This window comes from Anoplophora glabripennis, unplaced genomic scaffold (genome assembly GCF_000390285.2).
Source record: "Anoplophora glabripennis isolate ALB-LARVAE unplaced genomic scaffold, Agla_2.0 scaffold183, whole genome shotgun sequence".
NCBI lineage: Eukaryota > Metazoa > Arthropoda > Insecta > Coleoptera > Cerambycidae > Anoplophora > Anoplophora glabripennis.
This window is the reverse complement of record NW_019416293.1, coordinates 437169-454111: the sequence shown is the minus strand read 5'-3', so window position 1 is coordinate 454111 and position 16943 is coordinate 437169. Positions and strand designations below refer to the sequence as shown.

The following is a 16943-nucleotide window of genomic DNA, read 5'->3' as shown; positions in this document are numbered from 1 at the left end:
TGTTGTATAAAACCATTTATTATAAGTCATACATTTTGAATAATTTTACTAAATATTTATATACATTGATCATTAAGAGTTATTAGATGTACCTTAAGGCAAAACAGTATTACAACGAAAATATAATTTTGCATTACGTTTATTTTTTTCGTCGTTTATTGCAAAAATATTACTATATTTACAAAAATAATTTTATAAATATCAACAATCAAGCATGGTAGTTAGGCGAACATCGTAAACATTTACATTAAATTATTCTTAATAACATATACTGGCCATGCAAAAATTGTGAGTAAATACGGTTATGTTACAAGTGATATCTTGAATATAAATGTTTTTATGTTGCCTCTTACTTAAACATATTCTCACTTAAAAATACAGGCAGTAGCGAGTCATTCGAAAGAAGAAATACTTGCATGTATTTAATACAGTAATAATATAGGTACAACTGGAAAAAATAAACGAAACGGTAATAATTATTATCAATGCAAATATTTAATCTTTGGTTTTATCCCTACAAGTTTGCTTTAAGGTACACGATGCTGAGGAATTATTCATAATTTTTGGAACACTATTACTCACAGATTCAGTCTTATTAAAACTAATCATATCACACAGAACTTTTGGCCACGTCGGCCGCTTAACAATTTACATTCGCTTGTTCCCTTATTCAAATTCAACGATCTTTACAAAATCTTCGACGATTAAAAATAATTGCTGCTTTGTCTAAACAGTTTTGATGTTTGGACGTGTTTTAATATGAATACAAAGTCCAATAAACACAACGTTACGTCAATAAAAAATGATGTCACATATTAAGCAGCGATTAACTGTACAACAAAGTAATAATAATCACAAGATTTAATTTCGTACGAATCTATATAAAAATATACTTTTAAGAGGCAGATTTTGCAATGGAAATGGAAAAGTATTGGAAGATATAATACTTTCACATCATGAAAATGTAACAGATACTTATATAAACACGTTAACTGCTAAATCACAAGTTGAGATCGTTCAATTGATGTTGGGTATGAGCATTTCGCATGATTTTCCGTGAAACAGAACTTGATGCACTGTTTTTGATACTTTTTACCTTTCCTTTAGTGTCGTTCTTTCTTGGATTAATGGGGACAAAAGACAAATAGTAAGTACTTAGTGCAATGCGAATTTCCCTTTCCATTTCTCAATCCACTATGTACTCTTTGAAACTAACACGACAAATACTACCGGAATTTATAAAATGTGCTACAAATTTTTGTTCACATAAACAAAACAAAATAATACAGTGAAAAATAGTGTATTTACGTAGTATTCCATAACTCCTTTTATACAGAAATTGGATTGTTTCAAGTTTGATTGCATTTTTAAAAGAAGTAACACGGGAGTTGTGGAATATGCCGCGCCAGAAGTTTTTGATAACGGCTCCATATTGAATTTGCACCCAGTAGAATATGTTTAAAGCATCATGCAAAGGTACGATTTTAAAATTGTTATCAATAACAATGCGTTTAAAAGTACTTAACAGCAATACGGTCCGTTCAAAAACATCTGCATCTGCGTAGGTAATAGCCCCGAATACACTTTTCTTAGAACATATATGGAAGAGACGTGGAAACACATTAAAAAAATTGACTGGACATGCACAAAATAGATTAAGATGAAATCTAAAACAACAAAAACTACGATAACTAATACTTTGATCTCTTCGACTAATCAGAATTAGTCGACATCCGTTTGTCATGTGGTTGTCGTGTCTGTGTCGGACTCTGCACTTCGTGTGCGGAAGTATTTGATCAGGTACTCTATGGTCCAGGCAAGACAGCACAGCATTATAAAGAAAGTCTGGGAGTGGAGGCAGATCGGGAAACTTTTGGTTGAATCACGGATTTGCCCTAAAAAAAAAAGAGTTACTAGCGTCTTTCTCTTAAGATACTTCGTGGTACTTACCCAATATCGGGCCGAAGATCACAACGAACAGCCCTTTGCCTACCATGTGCAGTCCGAAAGCGGCGGGCAGTTTTTCCAAAGAGGAATATTCGGAAATAGTAATTGTAAAATTGATGAGGGCTGCGCCTCTGAAGAACCCGCAAATAAACAACCAAACCATTATCATGGTCCATTCTGTCTGTTCTGCCAATACTGGAAGAAATAGAGATATAAATAAGTCCGGGAAGAGTAGCTGAAGGTGACTCTGTGCGAAAATCAAAAAAGGAAAACATAAAATTTGGTCCAAAAGCAAAAAATCATATATAGAACTCCTGCAATTCTCAAATGAAAAGGTATAAAAAGAAATAAATAATTATGCTTCAAATTTATTTTTAAAGCTTACTTTTCTATGTTTTTGTGGTTACCTATTCAATGGCTCCTTCGGCTGCCAACAAAAAGTCATAAAAACATTAGAATATATCAGTTCATGGTAAAGCAAAATGTATAATAAATTGATAAAACTGAAATTAAAATAAATAATAAGGCCGATATTCACCACCAATTTTGAGGTTACCAGTGGACTGTCTTAGGAATAATGTACGTGTATTAGTGTTTGTTCAAATAAAAATAATAAAAAAGCAATGATATGGAAAGAACTGAATAGTGAGCGGATACTCGATCTAAAGTATGAAATATACCAGTCAAATTGTCGAAAATACCTTGTTTTTTTGCCAAAATTTAGTTCACTAAACAAAGACATGTAAAAATTAAGAAAAATCCCTAGAATTTAATAAACTACCTACTTTACCCCAGGTCGTGTTCATTTTCAAAATTGCGTCCAAAGTTCACAAAAAACATTTTAGAAAAAAATGTTTTAGACAAAAGTTGCAGAATTATTTATAATAAAAATTTTGAGCCCAGCCCGATATCAATTGATAAAATGTATTAGTTATTGCAAAAAAACGGCTAAACATCGCATTTTTTAAAAACTTTTATATCTTTAAAACGAAAAAAGATTTTTTCACGAAATTTTCAGAATATGTAGTTCTTGGCAAGTAGAATAAGAGCATTTTTGTAAAATTGCTAAATATTTGACAGTTTTTGCAAAAATTGAGTTTTTCGAAAAGACAATTTTTTCAAGCTTCAATAGATCATACAGTAATGCACTTACGTGACCCTTCTTGGGCTTAAAATTTTTCTAAAAGTTGTACTTTCCTGTTGAAATTGTGCACCTATTGCAAAATAATTGGAAACATGCGAAAAATCTACCGAAACTTTGACTTCTTTTTTTGGGTCGAAAAATGTAGATTTTTTTTATCGTTGAAATTAATCGGATTGGCATTATTGCCATTTGATAGCTGATATTTTTTCATGAATTTAAAAATAAATGTCCTACGACCAACAGGAGCCGAGAAGAATTTTGATGCGCGTTGTGGGGGGAAATAGACTGCATGCATTAGAATAAAAAAGTATAAGTAAATCAAAGTCGGTGATAAATATCGGACTGGGTATGTATATTTAAAAAAAAAAACTTGTATATTAAGCATGTAATTAATTCATAAGTTGATTAAAGTGAAAAAATAACAATAAAGTGACAAATTCCTTTTTATAGACTTTCTCGTTATGACCGCTGCGGTAGATAAACGAATTATAAAGGTTTATATTAGTCAGTGGCATGCTTTAATGCAAGAGAAACTTATTTTAGAACGTTAAAAATTCATTACAGCATTACATACTTAATGTACACCACAGAAAAATAAAGTTTCCAAATGATATGAAAAACAGGGAAATTAAAAATAAGAAATCGCTGACTGCTTCCTAAAATTCCTAAATAAATGATTACTAAAATAGATGAAGAGAGGGGATTTTATTGAATTAACATTCTGCCCTTAGAAATTTTACCAATATTTCTTTAGAAGAAAGAAATGAATGTCTTCCTTTACAACTATCACGGATAAGGGAGCATTAATGACTTTTTTGTAAAAATTCATATAAAGGCAGTATCAAGATTTGTTTTAAGTACGATCTTTATTCACATAAGAGTTTTAGTTTAATAACTAGATTTTGCATGCCAATATAAGTACAAACTAAGTAAGTTCAAAATTTTTGAAATTATCGATCCATTACGGTTAACAATACAAGAACAGGTAGTAAATCTTACATTTTAAAAATATGTGAGTACAAAGCTCCAAAATAAGAAACGACTCGAGGATTTTGCAAATTTTGCCCGACGAATTATCCCATTCCTCCATGTCGTAGCGAAATATAAAAAGATAGTTACCTGATCGACAAATACCCAAAACAAAAATTCCTGTCATGAACAGTGTCCTCTTGGAGATCGTGAGTCGGTCGCAAATGGGCGGCAGGATCAACCTGGCCAATATATCGGTAAGGGCTTGGACGGATAAGAACAGAGCAACGTCGCTCTTGTCGTAACCGATATCCTGGAAGAAGAACGGGGTGACCATCTTAAAGTTCTGCTCCGCCACGTAGAATATGGACAGTCCGAACACCAGGTTGAGGTATATCGGGTCTTTGAGGAGGTCAAAGTCCATGAAGACGACGATTTTCTGCCACGTACTCTTCTTCGGCGTCTGTTTGACCGGCGTCGTGTGCGTCTGTTGTAAAAATTTGTGTTGGGGAGATATCTGGACACCTGGATAACTCATGTTCCTCCTTAGTTGCCGACAAGATCCGTACGTGGTAGTTTCCTCGGACTGTGTGCCCTAATCGCAAAAAAATAAATAAAAATAAATAAGATACTTTCTTTATCTAACTGCTTACGTCGAACTGCAGCTGAATGCTGGACCCGGTGAAATCAAGCCTGGATATGTTAGATATGGAGTCAATAGAAGTCTTCCTCTTCCGGTTACCGGTAAAACTCATCGTGGAAAAGTTTCTCGGGAATGTCGACTTCCTGGTCAGACCAGGTTTGGTGAGTTCCTCCAAAGTTTTGATTCCAAGTTCGGAAATGATTTTATTGTTGATTAACGTTTGCCCTTCGGCCAATTCGGCATCTTCGTCTTCGGTTTCTTTGATAGTTTCCATTTCCTTAATAGAAAAACGTTTAAATTTATTGTAATATGAATTGTGTTGACATGGAAAAATGTGCAATATGAAGCTAGACAGATACTTATTATTATCAACTGTAAGCCAGGTAATAAAGCACTGCATTAACGGAATCAGTCTTGTTTTTCGTGCTATACTCGTACATTGTTAGGACTTTTTATTATTATTTAAGTTTAGATTAAATAGTAACAAATAACTAAATCCAAAAAATCTGATAATGTAAAATAATTTATTAGTTTTTTTGTCATCATCAATGTAGTTACAAAAATAAGATTACTTTATCTCAGTAGGAATATTTAAAATAGTAATCATATCGGTTTTATCGTATTATATTAATCGAAATGTACAATGTATGTGATATATTTTTGTTCATCCAGTCCATTTTGTCTAAAATTTTACCTAATCTTAACATTACAGCGTTTGTTTGGGTTTTGTTAGATATTCTGTCAATTGGTGTATTCATGCCAATATGCGTTTTTTATTATGATAGTAATTGTTGAATGACGTAAAACGTATTTGGTGAATGGATGCTTGCGATTGTATTAAATTCTCGAATTACTCTTACGCGTATAATCAGTAATTTTAAGTATTTTCTACAAATGAACCCTATATGTAACATTGCGAGAAAAATTCAATATAAGTTGAATACATTTAAAATGTTTAAAAAATCAAATTTCATTTCTAACAAACGTTCGATAGCAGCTATTTTTTGTAAATTGAATTGACCATGCACTTCATCAAATCCTAAGTCTAAGTGACTTAGAACGTGAATAAAACTAAACAGGCTAATTTAAAACATGCAAAAAACGTCGTTCGCCTAATTCTAAAAGATTTACCTCGCTTGAAGCAAAGAAGAAGTGTATTCCCTGCGGCAATAAATAATTAGAAAAGAAATTAACGAATGCATCGGTTACTGTATCAATAAATCGAATTTTAAATTCAATTAATGATAATGGAAGTGTAATATTATAATATTATTGTATCCTAAATTAGTAAACATGACTGATGATGAGTGTCATGGAAATGTGTTTTTAATGATTTTTTAACCATGTAGGTATTTATTTTAAACTCATTTGATTTGCAAGGTGTTTATAACAGGGCGTCCGGAAGTTTCTAGCCAAGCTTTACGTAGCTATAGAACATCTCAAAGAAAAAAAAAGTTCATATAAACATAGGTCGTAGAAAAAATCACATTTATTTAAATACATATGTCTTAAAATGTCCAAGTTTCATAAATTTCAATTAAACTTTTAAGAGATACTTAAATATTTTCTAAATTTCAACAGTCTGTATCTAAAAATCTAGGTGTTCTACCATCAGGAAAAGTTGGGAGTGTACAATTCGTGACGCCTTGTATATTCAACACAAAACTACATTTACATAAAAAAAATTGCAAGGAAATAGTGGATATGGCAGGTGCCTACATATCCAAAATGCAATTATAGCAAGTGCATTACTAGATAAACATACCTACAACACACAACGAAGACCAAAATAGGACACTGACAACAAATTTTATTAACATTTAAGCGTACTTTGTCTGAATACCTCAACCTACATGGTGTTTGATTTTATAAAAAATGATCGTTAGATATAATTGCTTTTAAATTGAATGGAAAATGTACCCGTAGTTCAAAGACACCATGTAAATATTATTTTCTAAACAGAAAAGTTATAGGCACTTATGCTACTAATTCTTCTTTGTTGAGGCCGATTCTAATAAATCGTATAAGTAATTTAAAAAATATACAGCAATTTAACCTATGAAATCAAATACAGTAACAAAAGGTGCATGAACTTTTTATCTAGAACTGTTTTCCATCTTCATTTCCACATTTAATATAAAATCTGTACAGAACCAAATTATTAAGATATCATGATAAGAGTATATGATCTTTATTTTTACATATAGATAATCATTGTGCTTTTACACCTGTAATAGTAGTAAAAGCCATATGACCATACGATACCAACTTACCTGATGGTATCCCCCTTCTTCTTCATCTTTAGCTTCTGGGACGAAATGCCACTTGGCGGGTTGCAATAAAGTCGACCCCACTATTCCATTCAAGGCGAAAGCCCCCAGGATAAGTATGGCACCGCGAAAATTGTAGCTGTCCAAGAGGAACTTCACCGCTTGAGGCATCAGCATCATACCGAAAGCGGTGCCGGCCAGAGAAAACCCTACGGCTTGTCCGCGACGTTTCACAAAGTAGTTATTTAAAGCTACAAAGGTCGACGAAGCCGTCAGACCAACTCCTAAACCTGCAAAAGAAGGTAGATCGATTGCAGGCACCGCAATGTTGACAGAAACATTTCCAGAAGAAATTTTAAAAGGTGAAAACAGATGTGCAAAATTGATTTAGTAAGTAATTTCTTTAAATTTGCCCCAGATGGAAGGCCCCTTGGTTGGTTTCAGGTTAATTTTGCACAGTTCTATTCGATTCTTGTCTTAAAATGCAGATTTTTCTTGGCGTGTTGCCACTTTACTTACCATTAATAATACTGTAAGTACAAAGTAAGTGCGCCATAGTGCTGGCAGGATAGGTGAGAATCAGTCCAAGACCGCACAGAGCTGATCCAATTAGAGATACTTTGCGATAAGAGAAGGCACGGATGAGCGGTCCGACGAATAGTCCTGAGAAGTTGATCAGAGCGTCCAGGGTACTCATGATGATGGCCGCGCCTGTCGTCTCGATGCCCATCTCCTTCAGCAGGTCGCCGAAGAGCAGGCCGAACGATGGTTCGATCGACCTGGTGCATAACTAAAACGGCACAATCAAAAACACAATGTTATAAATGTTAGTAAATTATTCTAAGCTACATTGGGTGTACATTGCCAGAAGAAGCTATAAAAATTTTACGTACTCTGTTAATAATCAATAAAAACAATCATCCCAAAATAGTAATGTGTAATATATTAGTTTATGTGTTTTATGTATGTACAGAGGTTTTCCCATAATTATGTTTGTCAACCGCTTTCAAATACTTACATTGACAAGGCTGACGCCGATGACGACAATCCACCCCCATCCGCCATCTGGTGGTACCAATTTCTTTTGTTCGATAAACATGTTACCGGTCTACCTGCAACAACATAATTCCCCATAATTCTTAAGCCCAACAACTGGTTAATTAGTAAAACAGGAAGTAACAGGTACACAAAACGTTTTCATCAACAGTATGCGAAATTCTTTAGGAAAGCGACGACTAAAGTATTCAGGAGAACAATCTGTAGAACTATGTAGAATTTATAATGTTTTACTGTTTTAATTTTTCCACTCTCGTTTCTGATCTTTTAATTAAACTTTTTATAAAGTTGCCTTTAGTTCAAACGAACATTCCATCTTAGCAAAGCAAATACCTACCACATTTTTCTTGCACTTTGAAATCAAAAACCAAGTTATGCATTTGGTGTGTTCCCTCTTTTGCTTAATTTTGAGACGGATTTTTTTAAATAATTCTAATACACAACGGACAAGCGCTAAGAGTGACTAATGTGAGGTTTATTACTTTGTATCACTTGTAAATATTCTTCTACTCATTCTGCGAACATATCTATTAATTTCACAGAGAAGAGCATAAAATAACCAAAAAAAAATTCACAACTTTTGTTACACGAGTTTTTTTCCTAAAAATAGTAATCGAATCTTTGTACACACTTACAGTGAATGAATTTTTCACGACATATCAGTCATGATCAGTAAATGCCGACTTATAATATGCAGTAAGCAGACTGACACAAAAAGATAGGCGATAACATGAATTATGATATGTTTACTACACCGCTTGGATAAATGATACATGTGTGGTTGTCTACATTTTGCAACAATAATAAAAAATAACACCATTGGTAGATATCAAGGAAACAATAGTTACAGGGGCGTAATTTTAAAAATTACAAGAACCAACGTGGATAACAAGATTCTTTACTTTAAAGGATTCAGGCTTCGAAAAGAAAAGTTCATTTTATCGAGAAACTGCTATCATACCTAAAATTGTTTCTAAATTTAGTATGTACGTTATTCCTGTAATTTAATTGAGACCAACTCTTTTGTCATGCTTTCTGATTTCATAAACATTTAATATATTTTTTTTTCTACTATGTCCATACAAATATTGTTCATAGACAATAATGACCAAATAAATTACCTTCTCGCTCGCTATTTAGTACCTAAACAAAAAGAAAAATTCATATATCCCGTCCCTGACTTGATAAATAGATAATCTAAAAATAATTTTATCGTATTTATTAATTTTGATTATTACACGAGGCGAACTTGAAAAACCTTGACACCTGGAGTTATTTGTCGTACCGAGAATTTTGTATTAGCATTTAATAAAACGATGCGTCATATAAAATGACAAAAAATGTAAATAGCTTTCACCAACAATTAAGAGTCGGAGTCGGAAAAAAACAAACGTACCAATTTCTGTACTTTAGATTCATCACAGCGCAATCATACACAACTTTTTTAAATAAAATGCCTAACAGTTTCCAAAATTAGCGTCTTTCTGTGTGATGATGTTATGCAAAGAAAAAAGAATGGTGCAACAAGGTTTTTTTCCCACAATTTTATATTGATTCCAAACTGAATAAAGCGTGAAAATAACAATACTTTACCTTGATTAACTTTAAAGCGCGAAATGTCGATCTGCATCTATAAAGGAAAATTTGTCATTGATTTACAATGTTTATAACACTTTGAGGTCAGCTGGACTATGGAAGTTTACAATTTATAATAAATTAACCATTTTTTTTTCTTTAAGCTTATTACCGAAATAGATTCATTGGATCAGTTCTGCTTGTTAAACAGAATCTCGATGAAATTATTGAAAATTATATTGGTAACTAGTTAGCTACTATAAAAAGTTCGTAGACCTAAAAAGCTAAGATTCTACAGAAGCATACTTACCAATTTCAACTTAAGCTGAAGGAGAAAAACAGAAAAAGAAATTTATTTTATAATACTTTATCATGTGAATTGCACTGATTAATTTTACGAGATAATTGTTCCAAATAAAAATTAATAATAGCATTACGTTTTACAGTTTCTGTTGTTACCTGTCCTTCATAATTAGCAGGAAAATGTCAAAAATTTCCAAGAAAACTAATCAATTCTAGGTCAGGCACAAAATGGCATATTAAAACCCATTCCTGGGCCTTTTGTAGCTACTTTACATTGAATTTACGTAAAATTCCAAAAGAAAACCGAGACGATTGGGATAAGAACCGCAATTTCTACGGGAATTTTCCCAACAAAGGTCAAATTCGCGATCAGTGCCGTCCCCCATCACTAACCCCAAATGGAGGATCTGCCTGAAACCAGGTCAGGCCATAGCGAGAGCCGTGGCCGACGACGGACCGCTACGCAACACTACGCTTTGCCGGAAGAGCAAGCATAGTACATGGCTGGTCAAAAGAACAAAAATCTTTTAAAATAAAGGTACATGATACGTACACATTTCACGTGTAGCACTGACCGTCGCTTCGACAACTCTAACGTCGGTTCTTGACGCATGTGATTCAGTGCGGCCGGTCTGGAGATTCCATCATCGATCCCACGGGCGAAAGGCGGTCACGTGATGTTCACGCGCACGCCATGTGCTCCTTCCAGCTGATTATCGAGGAATTTCGGCCGCGACAATAGCCGTAAAGGAACCAGGGGATCACCTTTGCGGTGCATTGTCTCTTTCGGTGTTGCAGCAGACAATGTACCTTTTATTGGAGGCGGGTTTCAGAGTCAGGTACAGGGCGAGCGGTGGTACCGCTAAAACAGATAAAATACACACGCGTGATGAAGGAGATACACTGAATATTGGAAAATATCCCTGGAAAACTGAGGCTTAGAGCAAGAACGAGAATACAGATGTCAAAAAATTGAGTTTTATCTTCGTCAAAGACGAACTTGACGAGAATACCATAAAATCAGATTTGTAGCACGTTAAAAACAATAGTATTTCATTAAAGAAGTAGTATAGAAATAAAAAATATCGAATCGAAGTCTCTAGTGACTTTTTTCGGGATGATAAATTTCTCCGTGCCTCCAAAGTAAATATAATCCTGTTCCTTCCCAACATCAATCCCAATTTATTCAGCACACATAGCCAAAATTTGCATTTCAGATACGAACTCACAAAAACATTTAACAGTTCAATGATCGATAATAGCAAATAAACGCTATCCCGTCACCGCGGAGAAGATGAATAATGAATGTTTGGAAATAGACTTGGGAGGCTGTTTTTTTTCTAATAGCGTTTTGCAGATTTAACTAAACAAGTTAGTGTATTCTTTACACCGTGTAATAAGAGCATACGGTAGTCCAAGTGCATTTTCTGCAGTTTGAACCCGTCGAAAAAGACTGTCGAGTTCAACCACCCAGGGAATCAAGTAAAACGTTTTTCTATAGCCTGAAACCATTTATCATGACGGCACTTTTGAAATGAATAATGGATGCTCCCAAATCGGTCTATTTTGTGGGGAGGTTGAATTATTTAATAACATTTTATTACGCCTTTCTTTTCGATAGCTTTGATCCATGAAATATTCGATGCTGTTCTTTTTAGTGGGCTAAAATTTCAGCCTTTACTTCAAAGACCCTAGAAGCGACGTCTGGAATTATGTTGATAAACTACACGTGTTAATGAGAATTTGCGACTAGAATTAATTCGGTGTACGCGTGAGGACAATTTTGTTGAGTTAATTTTCATATACTTACAAATTAACAATAATTTTGCGAACTACGGCCATGGTCCCACATTAATAAAAAGTATTTTTATGAATGCTACGTATTTACATATACAGAAAAAATAATATTCGTTCTCGTTTCCCGTGGAACATTCCGGAATTTACTATTAAACTAGGTGGAACTTGTTGGATGAGGCCAGGCTGCGAGCTTGAAATCGATCAATAATACAGTGAATTCGGTGCTTAAATGCACATTTCGTGGAATCTGCGAACACGGCGCAGACTGTGATTCAATCAGTTCAGCTGAATTTGCTGATAAATATCAAGAAAGTATCAATAATTTTTTTTACAAGAAAAAAATTACAGTGTTGCACTAATTATTGAAAAATATTTCCTTCACCACCACCACCTATGTAGCGTCGTATTACCACGTTCGTAACACATTGGACATTCTGAGAAAGGAATAATTACAAATCATTGGGGCATATCGATACCAGGAACCAGAACTCTTAATAGAATTAACTTAATCAACTTAAAAATAGCGCGAGTAGTAGATAATTCCGTGCTTAGGGCCAATTTATTATTTTTGTTGATTTATAAACTTAATGTTATTTACGATGAAAGCTGCTTATGAATATTTTGAATGAAAATAACTTGTAAAACATGCTTAATTGATTAGCCCAGGAAATAATTTATTCTTCGCATTGACGGTAATAGCATTTTAATGTAGATTCATTGAGAGTTTTATTTTCTGTGCGAAATTAAATGATTACTTTATTCAGTTGCTTTTAATACAAATTTCTTATAGCATCATAGCCTTTTTCTTTGAAATATTTCCGCTACTTGATTTTACTAAACACTTTGATTCCCTTTACCGTCCTGTCCTTTGTGTTCCAAAATATTTAAGAACTACTTTTATACGTATTATAGATAAGTAGATAACATATCTACAAGTTTTATAATAGCATAAAAGGATCGAAGTTTAATTAATCAATAAAGCAGAGATTGTATCGTCGATTAATTAATAGTGTTACATTATAATTATTAATTTTAAATAAAATGTATTAAAATATTAATAATATAGTCGGTGTAGAAATATTGCATTTTATTAGGCGCCTATATGAAAATAAAAGTTTTGCATATTCTGCTAGCACCAGAACAAATTAGGTTACGTAATTAATATGTGATACTGATACTAGGGATATTAAGTGCCAAATGGTTGATACAAATCAAATCATTACTAGATACTACTTTGAAATAAGATCAATTATTGTAGGCCTCGTTATGAGAATTGTTATAACGCATTTTTCAACATATACTTGCTTACAAATGTCATTTTCGATACTTCAGAAGTATTTGTTTTGATTGTATATCTATTCATCTTTACATACTCTGCCGTAGATAACCTACTCTCCATTTGGCTTATCATAGACAGCTACCACTTCTGCGATGGCTGTATTGATACCTATTAATTACTTCATAACAGAAACTGTTACGGAGTCTTTCAATCAAGGTTTCTTATAACTTAAAATTTCAATTTAACGACTGCTTTCAACAACAATTGCGAAAAATAATCATTTCAGTAAAAAATTTTTACAACTACGACAATGATAACCTCGAGTGCCATTTTTTATGGATTCACGTAACTTTTCATATCAACTTCTTAAAAGTTTAAATTGCCATTGAGGATATGAACTGTCCCTGTTGAACATACAGTATGCAATAAGATGAAATAAAATTCTTGTTGTAGTTATAGAACGGTCGGTTTTTGTCAAATTCATTTCCTACTTGGTCCGTTCATTATATATGTACAGTACTTCCCTTTGTACTGACTCTTTGTAAATTTAAATACACACCCTATTCGGAACAACCTTTCAAGACTAATAGATTTTCAATAGACCGGTAGAGAGACTGATAAATTATTTTCGTCCTTTCATTTTTTTTGTATTAAAATTTAAAGGTTATTACCTTCCATTATGTATATTAATGTTTTTAGTAAACAATGAAATGGATAACCAAAACGGAAACTTGGTAAAGTCTATAAACAGTTTACATAACAACAGAAAACTTTCATGCTTTAGGAAGAAATTGTTTTTAAATACAAGTTAATTGACGAAATTCTTGCCATACTGAAATTTATACAACCTGTACTTATTACGGGTATAAATTAAAGTATTTATATCAAGTAATTATTATTTTTAAATTGTAAATATGTGCTATTAAAGGATTTAGTTATTATTAAAAAGAAATCACTTCAAATTATTACTTTGAAATATTTTATCTCTTTATCTTTCGTTGGTGGACTAAATCTCAATCAATAGCGATGACTGCCAAGTTCTATAAAATCTACGAACATTTTGTCAGGAACGCGAAGTAAATACATTTGCAAATAGATTCAAATTTCATGCTGCATGGTAATTAGTTAATAAATGCCGAAAGAAATTTTTGCAATGTTGCTTAATACAAATTTTTTCTTGTATGTATTAGTCAATATATTCTACATTGGATATAAGTGACCTTAATTTATAAATAATTTTAGTTCTTACTTGATATAACTTTATTCAAAAAACTAAAAGAAAATGACCTACTTATATTAAACAGTCTTAATAGAGATGAATTATACAAGAATTTTTAATTTTCAATAAACAGTTATTAAATAAAATTAGTTGTAAAACATCACTTCTGACTATTTCTGTTTTGGTCATTCTATAATTTTAACTAAAATTTGCTCTGCTCTACAGAATTCAGACACTATAATACAATTATTAATATTTCTCGGAATTAATATATTGCTTTTACTTACTTTTTCCTAATCTTGACGAATTAGAAATAATTTTTAAGTATAAATCGCAACTTCACTGGCTGCATTGTTTAGCCCAGAACACTCCGTGGTACCGGTCGTAAACGGCAACACAGCAGACAGTACTGATATGACACTTAGTTCGCACATTTTCAGTTTCAATCAAGTTTCGAACTGCGTGGGGGAGAATAAACAATACAGAATACAGAATTAATATGTGATAGAAAATAAGGAAAAAAATAGACCAATGTAACCTCGAAACCTTTACAAAATGAATAAAGCGGTGACTATATTACATTATTATTGAAAAGATACTTTAATTTAGTGATATAGAATTGGATATTTTGTAATGATCAGACCAAAATGAAACCAGACGATGAATGAACTAAAAATGTTCTAAATGTTTTAATGTTCTAAATGTTAAATGTGTTAAATGTTCTATGTTTTAAAATGTTTATAAAACGAACAAAAACGGAACATAAGTTAAAAAAGTGGTTAATTATTTGAAAATCAAATTTTCCAAGACTGATAACTGATAAAGTTAGTTATTAGTTAGTTATTAGTCGTGATTTGTGAATCGCCAAAGGCAAAATACTAATAAAAGCCGTAGAAATCGATTAAACCTAAAACAGAAACCCTTGTATTTTCAAAAACCAAACAAATCCGTTTTGTAGATACTCTGAAAATTGTATAGAAATCATTTAAAAGAAACTAAGGCTTGAAAAGGGAACTGACTGTAGTATTAGATACTTGGTAACAGCTGACAAAATGAAGAATATTTAAATAAAAGTCGGCTATCGATTAGATTATCCGTATGTGTACCGATTGGTATGATGTAAGATTGTGTCATCGAATACTGTATCTCCCAATTAAATACACATTATGTCAAATCACGCGCGCGGAAGCCGCTTGTTAAATTGTAAAAAATATATAGTTACCGTCCAGTTGTCACATTTTGAAAGAGATCTAGACGGGTCAGATTAATTATTAGTAACGGAACACATGACTAAAGATCATGAGACGATAATCACGGGTTATATGTGTGAATGTGTAACCTTGAGGCAGAAAATATTGCAAGAAAAACTGATGTCTACTTAATATAGAAATATTTTATTATTGTCTATACATTATCTACATTACGTAGGTACCTACAGTAAAATTAAAGAATTATCATTTTTGTTAGACTTAAAAGTAATAACACATAATTGAATGCCATAACTTCAGCGCCGGATTAACCAGGGGCTAGCGGGGGCTGTAGCCCCGGGCCCCACAGGCTCCGGGGGCCCCACATGCTAGTGGAAAAATTTAAAAAAAGACTAATGAACGGTAATAAAAATACTTAATGACAATTTCTAATGCTATTTTTTACCTGAACAAATCATTTTCATTGGAAATGTATGTATGTTGTATTACATATAAAATGTAATATTAAGAAAATAGCATACTAAATTAATTAATTTAAAAGGACATTTGCTTCTTCATAAAGGAAGTTTAAGAGGGCCCCTTCCCTTCAAGCCCCAGGCCCCACCGAGGCTTAATCCGGCGCTGCATAACTGGAAATAACCTAACCTAATCTAAAATATCGATTACACCTTTACGTTTTCATTATTTTTATACGGGTTACAATAGAATGTTGAGTGAACAGAAAATTTGGCACAATCGAAGTCAACAAAACAACATTTCATAATGTAGGAAATTGACACAATTAAAATGTTAGATAGATTATCAGACTACCAAATTATCCTCGGCGGTGTCTCAATAATTGACACACATTTGGTTACTTCTGATAAGAGTGTAGTTGGTAGTAGTGACATTTAATTTCCAAGATTTAATTCTCTCGTTTTTCAAATTGAAATATTTATACATAAATGAAACAATTTTAATATAGTATGATTTATCAATGTACATAAAAAACTATTAAATTCTTGATTTGTAAATATTTTTGTAACAAACAATAAAATAATAATTATTGTATTTATATACATAAACTGGTTCGTGCTGATGATTGATGAAACTTCCTTTATAACTGCACACCCAATATTTTTATGCAACCAGATATGCAACGTTTAATATTTCTAATTGTATTTTTTAATTAGCTGTGCAAAATACTAATTTTGACTATAATATTCCTATTTTTTCGTCATAGTCTTTGAAAATTCTAAACAGGACATCCTAGCGGATCACAAACTTTATTAATTCAGCTTGCTTCAGAAAATGTATAAATAGTCTGGCGTATTTTTTATAAAATTTTAATTATCTTTGCAAAGCAAATTTCATTTAATAATCGACAAAAAAAACTTTATTACCCATTTGGTTTTTGTTTCGTGACATACGGAACCACTAACACATAATTACAAGGACTTCAGTAGAAAAGGTGGAATCACATGACATACTTCCTAAAAGCAATATCACTTGCATATATAGCATCTTGATGTATTTATTTACTTGTCATATGTC

At 32.5% G+C, this 16943-nt stretch overlaps 1 protein-coding gene across 4 annotated transcripts; it reads right to left on the bottom strand.

The window, feature by feature from the left end:
- On the bottom strand, positions 1–15474 carry LOC108912303 (monocarboxylate transporter 5). Of its 4 annotated transcripts, none has more exons than XM_018717507.2 (8): positions 15425–15474; positions 7992–8085; positions 7493–7763; positions 6977–7263; positions 4714–4980; positions 4211–4655; positions 1951–2142; positions 1–1895 (listed from the first exon to the last, which is right to left on the bottom strand). In XM_018717507.2, the coding sequence occupies exons 2-8, from the start codon at positions 8070–8072 to the stop codon at positions 1741–1743; spliced, it is 1698 nt and encodes a 565-aa protein (XP_018573023.1). In that variant the 5' UTR covers positions 8073–8085; positions 15425–15474; the 3' UTR covers positions 1–1740. The 4 variants fall into 4 exon arrangements, with proteins under 4 accessions (XP_018573023.1, XP_018573020.1, XP_018573022.1 ...); XM_018717504.1 differs by lacking the exon at positions 15425–15474 and adding an exon at positions 14490–14596; XM_018717506.1 differs by lacking the exon at positions 15425–15474 and adding an exon at positions 8665–8750.
- Between the last annotated feature and the right edge of the window lie 1469 nt (positions 15475–16943).